Source organism: Cyprinodon tularosa, unplaced genomic scaffold (genome assembly GCF_016077235.1).
Source record: "Cyprinodon tularosa strain WSP-4 unplaced genomic scaffold, ASM1607723v1 ctg74, whole genome shotgun sequence".
NCBI classification, from domain to species: domain Eukaryota; kingdom Metazoa; phylum Chordata; class Actinopteri; order Cyprinodontiformes; family Cyprinodontidae; genus Cyprinodon; species Cyprinodon tularosa.
In genome coordinates, this window is record NW_024039496.1 from 2,745,914 (window position 1) to 2,764,040 (window position 18,127).

General features: G+C 36.4%; 1 protein-coding gene across 1 annotated transcript in view; it reads right to left on the bottom strand.

Annotated features, from left to right (window-relative positions):
* The window catches only part of LOC119773039 (DNA repair protein XRCC4-like), a 32,950-nt gene that overhangs the window by 13,227 nt on the left and 1,596 nt on the right, over positions 1-18,127 (bottom strand). The window contains exons 2-3 of the mRNA XM_038269834.1: positions 9,949-10,103; positions 8,957-9,156 (exon numbers count right to left, since the gene is read on the bottom strand). Of these exons, the coding sequence (XP_038125762.1) occupies positions 8,957-9,156; positions 9,949-10,081 (333 nt within the window). The 5' untranslated portion in view covers positions 10,082-10,103. The remainder of the gene's footprint in view (positions 1-8,956; positions 9,157-9,948; positions 10,104-18,127) is intronic.

The window sequence follows — 18,127 nt, forward strand, 5'->3', positions numbered from 1 at the left end:
AGACCATAAGGTCAGATGTTGACGTAGGTGTGCAGCACAACTGTCCCAGTGAAAATGATACCATAACATGCTGTGGGTGCTGAAAACAAAGGGTTTTTTTATCTCACCCCTCAAATCAAGATGTACCATATGTTAACAAAAAAAAAACAATAATTTGATGATTAACCGACTGACATATCAGAGCTTTGGTCTTTTACAGTGGCTTCTAATCATACTCATATCTCTTAAATTTTTGCACAATTTCGCATTTTTAAATCTCAATCCAACCAATACAAATCTGTGCAATAGAAATAAAAAACTAAAAAAATTTAAATGGAATTAATTGTTTAGAGTAGTCACAAAAGTTAAATTTCTCCTCAACTAATAATCTAGCTCAATACCATATCTATCTTTTCTGTGAAGGCCTCTAAGATTTGTTAGGGAGCATTAGTGGACAAACAGCACCATGAGAAAAAAGAGGAAAAAAAACTAACTAAGAGGTATCCATTCAACAAAATTAAGAGGCTGGATAAGGAGAGTGCTGTTTTCGTAACTCTGGAGGAGCTGTAGAGAGGAAAGAAAAGCAAGTCAGGGTTAGTATTTAGATGAGCATAGCTAAATACAGAGCAACAGAGGTGAAAAAAACACTTTAGGTAGGGGTGGAGGATCATCTTCCAGCAGGAAAAAAAAACCCTGTAAAACAAGGGCTTCATCTAAATTTTTGCCAAAGCCAAATATCCAATTCAGACACAGGTTTTGTTGAAAAATTGCTGTTAATGCACATATTTCCATCAAATCTGGTTAAAAGGTATTTTGCACACAGAAATTCAGTGTCTAGATGTGCAAAATTGGAAAGGATATACACCAAAGAATGGGCAGCTGTAATGCTGCAGATAAAGGTACAACAAACAAAGTATTATGTTACAAGGGCTGAATGCAAATGCATGCTGTGCTTTTTCAGAATAGTTGTTGTTAAATAACTAAAAAAATAATAATGTAGGCCTGTTTTTCCACTTTAAAATCTGGTTCTATTTTATGTTGATATATTATATAACATAAGTAAAATATATATAGATTTGTGGTTGGAGTGTAAAAATGCAAATCACTACAATTAAAGAACATTGACAATCTTTTTTAATCTTCAGTCTTTAAATAACTATTTCGTCTACCAGACAGAGAAGTGGGTGAGTGAATGCGCCTGATGATGATAAACAGTGTTCAAGGTTTGGCGTGGTTACTTGGTATGGAAGAAGTGGGCACAGAAGTTGAGATCAGCTTGTCTTCTCACCACCAGGATCTACTGTGAAGGGGCGTGAGGCCCGATAAAGAGCAGGAAATGAGGGGCGACAATCAGTTCATTCCTGTGATAATGCAGACTTTTACAAGAACGGCAAGCAGGTTACCAGACAGGAGATAATATAGAAAGATACTTTAAACACTTGCTCTTCAAAGAGATATCTGCCTTAAAAAAAAATGTTGGCTGCTGACGATTTGATTAGTCACTTTGAACAGGAAATCACTGTAGGTTTGAGAAGGAAAGTCAAACATTCAGTAACATTCAGTAACATGTTACAACAAATTTATTCCTTTTTTAGTGCTAAGACAAGAGCTCATTTAAACTAAAAAAAGTCACTCTAATAGAAATAAGTCACTTTAAAGCAAAAGGATTACATAAATAAGAATCAATGTAGAGAGGATTCCTAATTACTTTATAGTCATAGTACAGTGGACCTCCTAACTCAGTCTTTTTAACATAGATCAATAGCACATCTACATTTCATTAAAACATCTTGTTCAGAAACTGGTAAAACTACAACTTGTGGTATAATAGTTGACTTTAGAAGGAAAGAAAAAATGTTGGTGTTAAAGATTTTGAAGAGGCTTTGGTAACCATTGTGTTCCATTTTACCTTTGAAATATGAATTTGGATGTGGGAATGATATCAAAACCAACTGTGTTGCACTTCCAACACTTCCAACTAACTGGAAGATAACTGGAAATAAACTGAAATGAAGTAAAAATGTTTATATATTTTTTTATTCTGATATAATTAATGCTCTTAGTGGGTTGCTGTCAGTTAAAGGCATGTTTTACAGTCTCTATACTCCAGTTGATGATTAATTGATTACTAAATTAGTTGACGATTATTTCAATAATCGATTAATCTATTTCTTTCAGCCCTACTCGTATCCCATAACTATCACATCCTTCAAGTTAGACAGTGCCAATGGATAAGGCTAATAAATCCATTCAGTTTCAAAATGCCAGTCAACAAAAAGTGATTAAATTTACTCAGTAATTAATTTTTATTAATTTAACTTTACAACTTATAAACCTAAGAAATTAAGTTGGATCAACTTGATTCAATTACTTGAGTCATTATAAACATTGCCCCTTCTGCAAAAATATGTTTCTGCTGTTATAGATACTGGTATGTTTTACCCCATGAAGGGGTTATTTTTTCTTTCAGTTGGGTAACATACATTAATCATCATGAACACTAAGAACGCCAGGTTAAAGGTGTGAAGGTTGCACTCTTATCAACTCAGTCTATTTAGAGATGCACACAAAAGATCTGTAGATACTGCATTTGGTTTTGGGGGTTGGGCTGTAAGCAATAGATTTATTGGGCCCTCCAGGTTGCAGGGTGGGGTCCTCTTGGATTGGAGTTTGCTTAGCACAGATGTTATCAGACCACATTAGATTTGTATCTGAGAAGTTAAGAGGCCAGCTGCACATCTGAAGCTTTGTTGTGTTATTTGAAGCATTTTACATATCATTGTTCTACAGAGCAACTGTAGGTAAAGGGAGGGGCTAATGGGGGGCTATTTAGCGGTGTCACATGTGTCGCATAGTATTCATTTGAATACCTTGCTGCCAGTATTTGCAGATTTAAGACTGGAATTCAACTAAGCAAGCAAGGCTACATGTTGTATGCTTTCATGTTGTCCTTGAGAGGTGTTTTCTGAAACAATCCAACTTTTCTCACCCTTTTTTTGGTCATCCTACTAGAATTACTCTTATTTAGCAAACCAAAGGGGTTAAAGATGTTGGCCTAGTGGTTAGAGCATTGAGCTTGCGCTCTGAGAAGGTTGCAAGTACCCAGCTCGATCCCCACAGCCTGCACTCTGGGTCCGTGGGCAGGACCCTTAACCCCACACTGCTACCTTGATGCCACACAGTGGCAGCCCACTGCTACCCAAGGGCATTGGATAAAATGCAGAGATAAATTTCTCCAATGTGAGATCAATAAAGTTCAATTATTTTTAAACCTCTACAGCTGTTGCCTCCAAACCCTGACCTTCAACATCTACTGTCCTGCAAGCTTTAGATGCATCCTGCCCCGAATCAAATGAATGGCTCATTACCAGGCCTTTGCCAAACTTAATGGCACGCTGAAGTGGTAATTCAGTCATTTGTGTTAGAGAAGGGATGCATCTGAAATCTGCGGGACAGTATATCTTGAGGACCAGGGTTGGAGAAAACTGCTCTACAGGTTGATGTAGATTTGCCATTCATATTTTATGATGCTCTCACTTCTGTTAAATCAAGTAGAAGTTACTTTTAGAAAATTAATCTAATAACAATATATTCGCTAGAAACTATTTTTATTTTACACATTTAACAATTATTTAGCAAATTAGCTTTTTTTTTCTTACAACGGTGTAAAAAGCTGTGTAAAGAATAAATGTATTTAAACAAAGCAATTGTAAATAGAGTCCTATAATTAATGAGTAATTCAATTCTGAATAATCTGGCTTTTATATTTGTTGAACTACCCTTGGACTTCAGAAACAATTAAATTCTTCTTGATCTAGATTGATTCAAGCCGGGCAAACACTGTCCGATTTTTTTGCCCTTTTTGGGCCAATTCTCCAATCGTGCGAGAATTTTTTTCATTCAGGCAGACTTTTAGCCTGATCATGTACATGGGGTAACGAGGGGCGATCAGCTTCTTACCTCCCGATCAGGAATCATATAGTCGGAAGAAAATCAAACATGTTTGAAATTCAGTTGGCCGACGTAAGGTTGCACAGTGTGAAAACATGCATCGTGAGCTGTAAACTTTTTAATCCTGCGGTCTCCTCGTACAGTGTGAGCTGTAGATGCGTGCAATGATTGAAAATATCGCACAGTGTATGCCCAGCTTAAGATGTCAGAAAAAATCCTGAGAGATTTTAATCATTAGTTACATCCTTCTGCAGTGCTGTTACTACAAATGAATCAACAGCTCATACAGGTTGCAAATCTCCAGTATAAATACACCAAAAGTTCTCTATTTTGCAAAGATCTGGTGACCGTGGACGTCATTTGTGCACAGTGAACTTTTTTTTATCTTTACGACCTAATTTTAAGATAATTTTATCTTTGTGACACTGTGCAGGAGCTTACTGAAAGTAGACAACAGAAGACGGGTACACTGTGGTTGTTAAAGAATGAACAAGATCAGCAGCAATTTTTTTTTATGCCAACATGGTACTAAGAGACAAAAAAGTGTGTTAAGTAAACACCACCAGCAGGAACCATTGTACAACGACAGGATTGATGCATGCTTTCATATTCAGATTCTACCACATGATCAGGTGAGGTGACGACTCACTAGAACAGTCAAACTATTTGATTACCGTATTCGTTGTGTGTCGTGACCTTAGTTTCCTTTTGTAGCACATCATCTTTAAAAGACTGTTATATTTTCAGACTGGAAAAAAAAACAATGATCAGGTATGTTATAACTATAGACTTTTAAACAGTGCAAACAAATGAAACTATATTAAATGTTTTACTTATCCATTTTGCCAGCATTTTAAAATAAAAAATTGGTATACTTAATAGTCATTTTACTTCGACAGTTCATTTTACTTCAACTGCTCTTTAAAAGTTTTTTTTTTGTTGTGTCTTTTTTTAATACAGCCTTGTTAAAAATAAGATATGTCTACATATCAGTCAGGGAAGCTGTAGGAAGAAAAGGCTCACTAATCAGCCGATGTGTAAGACAGGACATCCCTGTTAATAAATCAGGGTTTTATGGTCTGTACTGTGTTCCTAACCTTCTGCCCCTCTTTCTGTGATCAGGACCTCTTAAGCAGCACCTAGGGGCCCTTGCTGACCTACTCCCTAAAGCTAAAGGCACCTCTGGTTTTGGAAGAATGACATGAAAATCAACAGATAGTTCTGACCTGGTCTTTATCAAGTATTTCAGATTCAGTAAATTATCTCCACAGATCCTTGAGAAACGGTTTTATATCTGTCTTTTAACATGCTGAGATTTAAACAGTGACTGTTGAAAATAATGCTTTTTCTTTTTCTTTTTTTTTACCAATGCCTTCTATCTCATTGTGTTTCTATCAGTGGAAGTCACAGACTGTATTTGTAAAGTACAGTTTATGTTATTTTTCTTTTATAGTTGCCTGAGGGAACCAAAACTTTTATAACTCTAATTGGGGAAGCTATAAACCTTATCTTCTAAACAGCCCCCACAATAAAAGAAAAAAAAGAAGCTTCCTTTCTATTTTTGTGTGTTGTAAGAGGCATTTGTCCCCAGGAGTAGTGGTGATAACAGAGAAGAACATCATGTTATGACATTCAAAACCACAGATACACCTACAGCTGTGATCCCAGGCAGTCCAAACCGGTTCCAATAAATCAGCCAGCTTTTAAACTATGTCGCGCAATTCTGTTTATGTGGACTTTAATAAGAAGCTTTTTAAATGGCCACAAAAGAAATATAATCTGTGATTTCAGATTTTAATATTTTCTTATTGGCTAAAAAAAAAAAAAAAACTGGGTAAGTCTTTTCTTTTTTTTTCCATTGTCCTCAATCAAAAATCGTTGATATATATATATATATATATATATATATATATATATATATATATATATATATATATATATATATATATATATATATATATATATATACTATAAAGTATATACATAGTATATATATATATATATATATATATATAAAATTTTGTTTTTGTTTTTTTCTGGGTGTAAATATACGGAGCCCCTCTGATGACATGGTCAAAAAAAATGTTTAATTGTGGCCACGAAGTAGTATTTCGTGCGCACGAAATACTACTTCGTGGCCACGCAATAAGTTTAACGTGCGCACGAAATACTTATTAATAATATTAATATCATTCCTGGACAACTGGGTAAGCAAATCGAGCGCACCTTAGACCTTAGAGAAGGCACGCTCGATTTGCTTACCCAGCTGTCCAGGAATAATATTAATATTATTAATAAGTATTTCATGCGCACGTTAAACTTATTGCGTGGCCACGAAGTAGTATTTCGTGGCCACAATTACAATTTTTTTTTGACCATGTCATCAGAGGGGCTCCGTATAAATATGACATTTTTTGTAATAATATTTCATTGTCAATGTTAAATAGAAATGCTAAAACGAAACTTTCATGGGTGATATTGGATCAGTTCAATCAGTTTGTCTGTGATAAAGATATTTGAGGGGGGTTACCAAAAGTTTTGTTAGTTTTCCCAGATAGATTTCATCCAAATTTTATACTATAGACAAATCGAAATAGAATGTTTCAACAGATACAAAATCAGCTTTCTTCCACAGCTAGCTCTGTGTTCAGAACTTTAAAAGTAATTTAAAGGGAAAATAGCATAGCAAAGGAATTTGTATTTCAGGTGATCTAGAGAAACTGCGCAGACAGGAATGGTTAAGCATATCTCTCTGGGCATAAATCCACCATGTTAATTGCTATAGGAGAAGACTAAGGTCCTAGTCTTTAAAAAATGTCGATAGGAAGTACTTAATTGCTGCAAAATAATAAAACACAAAGCAAATGAAATTGGTGGCCATTTTGCAGGTGACTTACAAAGACTGCACCCACCATAGATAACAGGCACAGAACATGTCCAGTACGCCCTATTTAAAATAGAAAATTGCCTAAGCTTCTAGCAATTTGGGAGAACAGAGTGGTTGTAAAGGAAAGGCAAAGTTTGAAGACATGCAGTGTTACTTGCTTGAATATGTACAACACACTAATATATATGTATCTGAAAGTGATACAAATAAAAGCAACATTTACCAACACTAGAATAACGAAAGTCATGTAAAAAAAATGTTTATAATTATTCATAAAACTTTGAAAAGCTGACTTTGCTGCTTTACCCCCACCCCTGTCATTAGTCCAAAAAGCAGCAGATTTGGAGTATTATGAAGCTCTAATAATAAGTCTAAAACTAATAACCTTTAAAAATTGTCTATTTTTAAGGGTAGGCTTAAAACTTTCCTTTTTGATAAAGCTTATAGTTAGAGTGGCTCAGGTTATCCTGAGCTATCTCTATAGCTATGCTGCTATAGGCTTAGACTTCTGGAGGACATAGGGACCCCTATTTCATGATTCTGCTTCATTCTCTCTCTGTTCTCCTATTCTGCAGAATCTGTTCAATCTCTAACGTTCTGCTCTCTCTGCTTTTTCTCACAGTTGCTTTGCCTCATCTGATCCTGTTTGGCTGTGACACCATCCTGGAGAAAAATATCAGCTGTGCTGCTGCCATCAACAACTTTGTTTATACATGTTCGAGATCTGTCTGTTTTTCAGTGTAGTCCTGTTTCTCTGACTGCGACTGGCTGTATGTGCTCTCTTCATCCTCTGACATGGGAGTTGACTCAGAGCTCGTCTGCCTGGCTGTGTGTTTCCTGGATTGGGCTGCCTTTTACAGTTGCTTATTGTATCTCTGCTTCTGTCTCCTTGAACCCCAGTCAGCCTCAGCAGATGGCTGCTCACACTGAGTCTGGTTCTGCTAGAGGTTTCTTCCTGTTAAAAGGGAGTTTTTCCTCTGTGTGGGATCCCCTTGCAACATGCAATCCCTCACTTGTGAGGAATCAACTGGTTTTCCTTATATAGAAAGCTTTGAATCAATATGACTGTATGATCTGGTGAACTGTAAAGTGCCTTGAGATGACGTGTGTTGTGAATTGGCGCTATATAAATAAACTGAATTGAATTGAATTAATAAACTGTATCAAACCAAACCAACATTAAAACACCAAATTGACCTAAAATACTGCAAAAAAGGTAGGCCCATAAATATATAATACAAAATAACTGTGCTTTGTAGTCACTGTGGTTTTGGTTTTCATTCAATTGCATTTATTTTCAGCCATTCTGTTGCATTAATCTAGATTAGAAGTGATTGTAAAATGCGGTTATCATTTTTATTTAGTATATTTGAAAAAGCAGGTGCAAAGTTGCAAGATTTCTGCTGTTGTTGCGGTCACAAAGGGGCATTTGTACAAACAGAGGATGGAAAGAGTGTCTGTGTTTACAGAAATATGGGAAGGTCAGACATAGGAATGGTAGAATAATATAAGGTGGGAAAAATACATGAACAAATAACATTTCTGCAATTAAACTAAAATGAAAACTGTCACAACTTAACTGAAGTATTGCTGCATATTCATGAACAAAAATAAATTTGACTTCAACAGCCACCAGAAAAAAACAAGAGAATAGTAAAACCATCATGGAGCCTTTAAAGGGACATTATGGATGCACCAGCTGCTTCGGATGTGATGCATTTAACTCCAAGACAGATTATATTTCCTTCCTATGCATTTCTTACAGGCTTTGCATGAAACACAGTTATGCTTTTCTACTCTAAAAGGATTTGTATTTTGTGTTATATTGATTATAACCATCATTACCTCCTGCTTCATGGCTTAAAATTTATCTTCAGTCACAAACATTTATGTTTTATCCATTGCCAATGCAGCTTTATTTACTTTTTTGCTTGTTCAATTGAGGGCTCCTTATTTGGAATCTTTGAAGATCAAGCTCTAAGAGTATTCATAATTGTTGATCTTATGTCTCAATTTCTATAAGTCATCCATCATGCCAAGTAAAAATAATACTTTTTTGTTGGTTCTCTTGTTTCATGAATTCTGGTAGGTTATTTTTATTTTTTTTTTCCAAACAAATATATAAAAGTTCATTCTCACCAAAACGTTTTTGCAGATCTTCTGATATGAGAGCAGGCTGTGATCTGGGCTCAGGTTAAAAGAATACTCCACTTTGCCATCTCCTTTTCTTCCTTCTTCTCTTTCTCCGCTTTTTGTCAGAGCTTGGAGAAGATGCTCAACATATTTCTCTCTTATGACGCCCAAGTCATTGGCTTCTCTTGTCATCTCATCCTCTGAAACTGACAAAACAGTCCCCGATCAAACAAATAATCTCTCATGAAAGGTTATTTTCTTTCATGCTGCAATTATTTCATAAACACATGGAATTGAAGCATGCATCTCAGGGTTGACAGAAGCTCGCAGAACAAAACTACAAACATTAATTAAGCAGTAACACAAGAGTACATGTGAAAGCAGGGTTTTAAAGAAAGCATGCAGAGAAACCAGGGGCGATGTCATCAGCTGTTGCACAGCTGTTAACACTGGTTGGAAGGTCCCAATTAGCACATCAAACGCTGAAACACCGACAACCAAGGGGGCCACACATAACTGTTACAATCCCATCTCTACCTGTCAGCTCTACAGATGCACAGCAAGGGAACTACCGACAGTTATGTTCCAGGTGTCTAAAGAGAACACATTGTCCTGTGCAGATGTAACTACCGACCCAAATGGATGTGAAAACACACATATCCTTGTATGCACACATACTCACATGGAGAGTGGTTTGCATCGACAAAGAAGAGCCTTATAAATTTTAATATAGTTTCCACACCTGTAAGCTGCAGTGAATAGGAGTAAATAAGAATAATGAAACAAGGTCCCTGCTGTCCCACAAGTTAAAGAATCAGAACAGTCATAACATTATTACCAGGGGTCAGCCAGGTGCATGTAAGCTGCGGACAGCTCAATGAATAGTGCACCTGGTGACAACCCACCAGTCAAAGGAAGCCCATATTTTCTACTACTAAGTCCTTTAACTTTATATTTGTAAATATTATGAATACAGCTTTCAAATGTGAAATCCTTACCTTCTCCAATCCATGCCGAGCTTCCATCAGTGAGAGCTAGTGTGAAGCCCGCACCAAGATCCACAGCCCAGTCAACTCTCAGGAAGTAGGGGGTGCCTGGATTCAGAGATATCTGCTGAATTGTGCCGCTCATGTCTCCTGTATAACCTTAATGCCTGCAGAAAATTATAAACAATATTTTACAAATCCAAACACAACTCATATAACTTCAATACATTCAAATACAAACGTTCTTCTCCTCAGCAAAACCTTCCCTCCCATTTTTGGGTATCTAAAGGCATTCTAATGCCACAAGAGATTTCAAGTCCCTCCAGGGGATTATTCTAGTGGGACATGTGAGAAAACCCCTAAAGGGCATTCTGATAACATCATCAAAAAAAACACCTACAGAAATGACTTTTGGTAAAAACTCAAGGTGGTTCTACTCTAAGCTCTTCTTAGTTGATTGAGCTCTACTTGGTTTCTCTAAGACTAAGTCCAGCCACCTTATAGTGAACTCAATTCACTGCTTGTGTCGGGGGACTTTCTTCTTTCTATTATGAGTTTTATCTCATTGCCAGAGCTTAAAGTCATAGATGGGCCAGTAAATTGAAAGCTTTCCTCTTTTCTTAAGACAGACCAAAACACCTTTCACCATAGTAAACAAAGTCATCCTACTATCACCAGTGGAAAATACACCAACATACTTAAAGGGAAATGCAGTTTTTTTTACATTGGGTACTTGATCTTACATTATTACGTCATGTTCTACTCACCCATATGAGTTTTGTGTCATTTGGAGCTGTTCTGAAGATATTCGGTTAGGTTATATCCAAGTAATGTCTTCCTATGGGCAAACGACTTGAAGGCACAAACGGAATATCTTCAGAACAGCTCAAAATGACAAAACTCATATGGGTGAGTAGAACATGATGTAATAACGTCAAGAGACCAATGTAAAAAAAAAAATGCCGTTTCCCTTTAAAATCCTCCACCTGAGGCAAAAAATGACCCCAATCCATAGAGCAAACACCTGTTTTGATGAAATGCATATTAGAAATGTACGGTAAACAGATATTTTCCAGACCAATCAGAGCAGGGCATCTTCCAAATGTCAAAAAAACAACAACCAAATGATGGACCATCAGTCTAGGACAATGCTGGCAGGCTGGTAAGATAGGCTGTGCATGCTATTTTCTAGTTACATAAACTAGCTTTCTAAAAGAAACATGTGGCCATGTTTCGAAACAAATGGCATTACTGCAAATGTATAAAACAACCACCTTTGTCTCTCATGCGGTCAGCCTCTTGTTGGTCTATTGCTCAAATTGTGCATTTGAAGCTAGTATAACAAAAACACCTAAGAATACTGTAGGTCTTTTTTTTTATCTGTTAAATGTATCAAAGTGCTTCATTGTTTTACTTCTTGGAACTGGTGCGTAAAGCCCCTTGCGTGTATCTTCAGTGGGGTCTCTGAGTCAGTGGAACCACACAGAGATGAAATGGTTTTGGCTAGTTTTTTTACTCCTCTTTTGTTGGACTGTTTGCTGTGTTTTACCAGCAAGATAATTACACGCTTTTAATATAGGAGTACCGAATCTCGTATGCTGATACTCTAAATGCACTAAAGCGTTCAGTGTTAATCTGTTGTAACTTTTCACTCCCAGTTATCCAAACTGCATCAAACTGCATCCAAAACATGTAGACATCAAAACTTGAGGCATGTCACCATTTATTCTAAGCTGTCTGAGGAAAATAGATAAATAAATACAAAAATTTATTAGATAAAACACAATGAAATGGCAGCTACATCTTATTTTTGGAAAGTTTTGATGCATTGTCTAAAAACCCTATTTAAGTCTTTACTGCCTCTCTCCCACACCTCCAGTTAAAGCGAGGGCTACAGCTGTGTTTTTACAGCTAGCAGGCCTAATCTGACTGAAGGGTTACAGTAAAATCTGAGTTTGTGCACAAAAGGCAATCTAGTTGACTGGCTACACTGTTTTATTCATAACAAACCTTTTGAAAAACTTTTACTTTGTTATAAATGGTCAGTCCTAAATATGTGATTAGTGCCTCCACAACAGGCGAGCAGTGATTCAGATGACTTCCCTTCTTAAACACAGAGCAAAGAGTGTGGAAAGGGAAGGAAAACGGTAGCTAAATTAGCAGTTAGGAAAGCTAAAAATGACAATTGCTGTGTCCAATTTCAGGGACTGCAACCCTCGAGGGCTATTTCCCTCAAAGGCGGATTATGATACAACTGGGAAGAAATAAGACTGTCCAAAATCGAAAGCTTTTCAAATTTCAGCTGATAATAATACATTTGTCCTTTTTTCCACATTTGAAGGATTAGACCTTTGTACCATTTGGGACCCATCCTTTTTCACCCTTGTTGTTCTGATCTGTCCCTTTCTTATGAATATTTATGTGCATGTAATAAGTGTCGATCCACTCTATAATGTAGTACAAACTAATGCAGGAAAACATTATTCAACTCATAATTTTGCAAGCTAATAAAGAGTGAAATGTCAGACCAAACCAGGGCCCTCCCCTCCATTTCTTTCCCTTCTAGTTGTAAAGGCATCTGAGGGTATGTTAACGATAATTACACAGCTACTGGAACCAGACTAAAGCTAACAATTAAGGCAGAAACAAATGAAAACCCTTAGCTTCTTACCCTGCAGGTGTAATTTATCACCAAAGACAATTATCAAAAAGACAGAAATTGTATATGGCTGTTGTTAAACACATTTGCATTATAAAATGCTTGTTTACACAGTCAACAATGCTGTTTTGAAACATATTATTTCATATTTCTTTCTCCTTCGGCAGTAACATTTCACTGTATCAACAAATTGATAAATGATGACCTTGATGGCACACTACAGATTTTTTTTTTTTTTATAAAAATGGAATAACTTTAATAAAACTAGTCAAAAGTAATTGTTTAAAGAACATAGGCACTTTTACTAAGTGTTAATTCATTTACTTTTTGGCCAAACGGGAAAACAAAACTTTTATATTATATATATTTATTGATTCTGTCTCCTTAAAACCCTATTTTGCCTCAGCAGATGGCCACTCACACAGAGACTGGTTCTGCTGGAGGTTTCTTCCTGTTAAAAGGGAGGTTTTCTTTCTCCACTGTTGCTGCATGCATGCTCAGTGCATTGCTGAAGAGTCAACTAGATTATGCAAGCAGATGTCTATTGTTGCCTTGTGCTCATCCCGGAGCAGGGAATCCTGCAAAGTCCATGGCCCAATTCCAAACTTCCCCCGAGCACTAAAGCTTAACTATCAAATGTCTCTCCCACTGAAGTCCCACTTGCAGCTGTGGAAGATGCCTTGATTGAAGGTGAGTGGGTATAAATGAGTTGGGGATGTACTGAAAGACTGGATGAAATTTGGTTCCTTAGAATGAAGACGTTTGATTAATCTGTATGACCTGGTTTAATTTCCTCTGGAAAGTGCCTTGAAATCAACTGTGTTGTGAACTGGCACTAAATAAATTACCTGAATTGAACCTTAATTGAAATATAATAGGGCTGAATTAGGACTAAATTGCAATCTTGTGATTTTATTTCGATTTTCATTTGCACTAACATTAAGCATATGTTTCACCTCAGGTTTTCATTGTTTTTATGACCCTGAAAGCCTGCTTGCCCAGAACTCCATTTTTGCAGGACTTTACTTTTATTGTTGAATGAATGTATGAATGAGTGGTTACTTCTACTCTCATGCATGGATCAGCGCGCTAGCTAAAAAAGGTGCTCCAAGGAAAACTTCGACCACTTCACCTATCAGTGGTCATTATTTTGAGGCTGATCCCTCTATATGGAATATGAATTATTTCATTCAAATTATTTTTCTTTTTGCCAATACTCCATAGGTTCCATCTTTTGACCATATACTCACCCACTCCCATCCAACTCTGCAAGGATAAAGCCAAGTGATGGGTCAATGAAACTCTTTTGTTTTACCCCAAATGTCACTTGATTAAAATACTTGATTTACTTGATTCAAATTTTAAAAAGTGATTAAATGGTTTTTGATTATTCTTTTTAACCCACTTTTGTTAAATTCCAAATTAGATATTAGGCACTTGAAGCCTTTTTATTTGGGTTCACAACCTTGCACAATATCTTTGAACAAAAACAAAAACCAGCTAAATCTCTCAGACCTGGATCAATGCATATCAAGGCCTGGGTGTGGCTACTAAATCAAAACATGCTGAATCAAACCCCTATAGATCCATAATTCCTCCCCTTCATCCCTCAAGTTAGCAAATCAATCAGTCATCAGTTGACATCAACCAACTCCTTCCTGATCAGCCTGTTTTCTCCCCTCAGACCAACCAGAAAGTTCAACCGACTGCCTGCAGTTCTCCGCTTCCAGATTCTTGTTGCATCTATCAATAAACAATAAAATTAACCGTTTCTCCGTGTGATTCTGCATTTGGTTCAAAAAGCTACAAACCAACATGACTAATACATCCTATGTCATGTCTTCGATCATACACAGTAAAATAGCGTGGGCCACAAGGTCATTCAGAGCGACATGACCTGAAAAAAGCGGCAACATAAAAGTAACAAGGAACTTCCTCCATTAACACACACATCACCATCTTGAGTATTTAAAAATGAAACATGGAGCAGATTATGCATGACCCTTTGTGCTTTAAGAAAGGGTGTTGCTAAATGAATGAAGTTGCTGAAGGCATCAACTTTGACCTCATAAAGTGAACCCAGCTACTCATTAGTTACTGTAACATCTGTTGCTAGGGAGCGATGACCCGATGGTAATGACAGATGAACACTTTAATTAAATAAATGGCACTGTCTGTCTTTGTGGGATAGATAGCCAAGCAGAACCATCAAAGCCAATTCTTTAGTCTAACTGACAGCATCTCTTTACATACTCAACCTTCTGATACAAACTCTGGAGCCAATAAATAATCAGCAAGAGACTACTGTGACACATAGCTTTGATGATATGCTTCTTATACTCTTACTTACATGGTTAGAATTTGTAAAAACTGTATAGACTTATTTATCTCTGTAATCTAAACTGTTTTGATATAAATCTTCAATAAAACATTAATTGCATTGTCGCTTTTTGGTTTTTACTTAACTCAATTCCTGTTAAAATATAATTCAAATGAAAAGAAAGTAGCATTTATTTTACTATGTTTAGTGAAGAATTACAGCAGTTTGGCCCAAAAAACAACACAGGGAAATTCATCTTTAATTATTTGTTCCTTTCAGACCTTATAAACAGTATAAACTTGAATGCAAAAGTGAAAATTAAAACTTTTTTTAAAAATATGTTAGCATTATGTCATGCCATTAGCTACATTTAACAACTGTTATTTCTAATAGCCACTATCCCAGTTCTTTCTTTTCAGTAAAAGAATTGATCAGAATCGGAAAAATGAATCATTTTTATCTTTTACCGCTGATCCCAAACGGTACATTATTATAATTCTATTTTGATGTAAAGCATGATCTTTCTAAACTTTTTGGATCTTTCTGTGTTTTTCTGTTCAAAATGACAATTTATGCTATCTAAAGCCGGGCATATACTGTACGATTTTTGGACTTTCCGCCTGATCTTGTATTATACAGGGGGTAACGAGGCGCAATTAGCCTCTCATGACCAAAGAGAAAATCAAACATGTTTGAAATTCAGATGGCTGTCGTAAGATCGCGTCTGAGTTATGTTTTTGGCCTTTAAACTAGTGTTTCATTCCCCTCTCCCTTCTGCTCTGACTGTTCATTTGGCCCTCCTGTGCTGCTACTTCTTAGCCAAATTACCACTGATTCCTTTCACCTGTTTGCCAGCCTTCTTACTAGTTGACAGTGCCAGATTGCCTTAAAGCCTTGGTTACTAAACATCTAGCATTTTTCTCTGTTTACTTGATCTTTACCTGTTTCTGCCTCCTGATTTTTGAGCCTGCCTAGGGTGCCCCTGTTAGATCTGTTTTTGTGCCGCCTGGATCCCTGTTTCTGTGCCCTGACTTTCCAAGACACCCCGCATGGATATTAAAGAAGGTTAGTGGCTTAGCAGTCTGAACTTTTAATCATCCATCTCAGCCACTAACCTGTTCTCTACCCTCCAGAGGCTCTGGCCCCCCTGATCCTGAATTATCTGCAGAGTTTCTTTAATAAATCTTTTAAAGGATTTTCCCATTGTGTTCTGGTTGTATCTGGGTCCTCAGTCTGAATCCTAACAGCACAGTGTGAGAACGTGCATCCTGAGCTGTGAGCTTTTAAACCCTGCAGTTTCATCGTACAGTTGATCTGTCCCTGCATGCAATGATTGAAAATATCGCAGTGTATGATTGGCTTAACAAAAGGCTGTTTCATACCAATCATGTATTGGTTTATAACCCCCCAGGGGAGACTTCTGCATCCATATTGTCAGCAGATTATTTCAAGTCATCTTTAATTTACAAATCGTTTACAAAAAATAAAGGTTTCCAGTGAATACCATTTACTTGCTGGGAGTCAATTTTATATTGGATTGATCAAGGGTCTAAAACAAATTTTTAATCATTGACACAGTTTTACATTTGCTGACTGTTTTTCAACATATTTAATGTAACCTCAAAAGAGGGAACTGCTCTCTTTTAAGATTGCCTCAAGCAGAAGACTTAAAGTATGTAGGTGTTTTGTTAATGGGTGACACTAGATGGAGTGCTGTGTACTTGGACTATACATAGTATAATCTGAATTAATATTGGCGATGCCTCAGGTTTTTGATAAACAAGCTCAGGATTTACCCATATATATATATATATATATATATATATGTATATATATATATATATATATATATATATATATATATATATATATATATATATATATATATATATATATATATATTTATTTATTGTACGGCCAATGTTTTAGACTAGAACAACCAACAATGGCTAAAATTACCTCCCTGGCTACAGAGGCTGGGCTCAGCCAGAGTGAGGAGGGAAAGCTCCTTCATCTAGTAGGAGGTTGGTGTAGTGGAGGCACTGCCAGGTAAAGCAATGTGATCCCTCAGAACAATATGGACTTTGTTTCTATCATACAGAAAGACAGACAAGAAAAAAAGGACTATATAAACTGCTCTGGAATGGTGAAGTACACTGGTACTAACAGGCTTGTTTATAGTTACAAAATGGAGTGATGTTGGAGCAAAATGGGCAACAAATTGATCCTAAATGTAGAAAAAAATGCTACTTCACTACTTAGCACGTAACTTCCAGCATCTAAGATCAGCAAGACTTTAAGTACCTCTCAGCCCCTACGAAGCAATGTCAGTCACAACTGCTTTGATGTATGTGTTTCCAAGACAGCTGCATGCATTACCAGTTACCATTAGGAAAGAGAGGTTATACTGTGTGATAAAACTGCAGTATACAAACACATATAGGTCTAAAGCATGCACTACATATACTATGACTGCTTTGGACCTTGATATGACAACAATGCTATGACGAACAGCAGTCAGTGTGCTGTAAACTATAAAACGGAATCACTTTATAAGGAATGTGAGCCTGTTTACACTGTAATCCCTACAGTGAAATATCTAAAACATTATTTATGTGTGGTTTACAGAGTGACAGAGTTTCTTGCGCGTGAAGTGCACTCTAGGAGTGTCTGGGAAGGAAATGTCAAATGGGATTTACAAAACACATCTTAAATGTAATCAAGATGGTGTGTGGCTTGTTTAAGGGAGGAGACTTTATTGTGAAAATGTTGAGCGAAAAGTCGACCGCAAAAATCTATCTTTACGTCATCATGAGACAATAGCACGGAAACCTTTCTTTTTCCCGGAGCAGAATATCATGGCTAATGTAGTTTTAATTGAATGATATTAAAGTGTAAATAAATGGATTTGAAACTTAAGCTGATGGATACTAGTTCCTATAAGAAATAACTAGATTTATGGGGAAGAACTATACATTTTAAACATACAACATCCTCAAAATTTTGTTTTGGCTAACTCAATAGTAAAACTTTAATAATTCGATTTTTTCTTTTAGTTAAGTCTAGTTTAGTTGGACAGAATGAAAAACTGTGCAGTTAACAAACGGTTCACATGTTAAATGAAAGTATACATAGATGACCAAATGAACAATAAACTCAGGTCACACACACAGGCTTGTTAAAGTATTCACACCTTTTGCACTTTTTACATT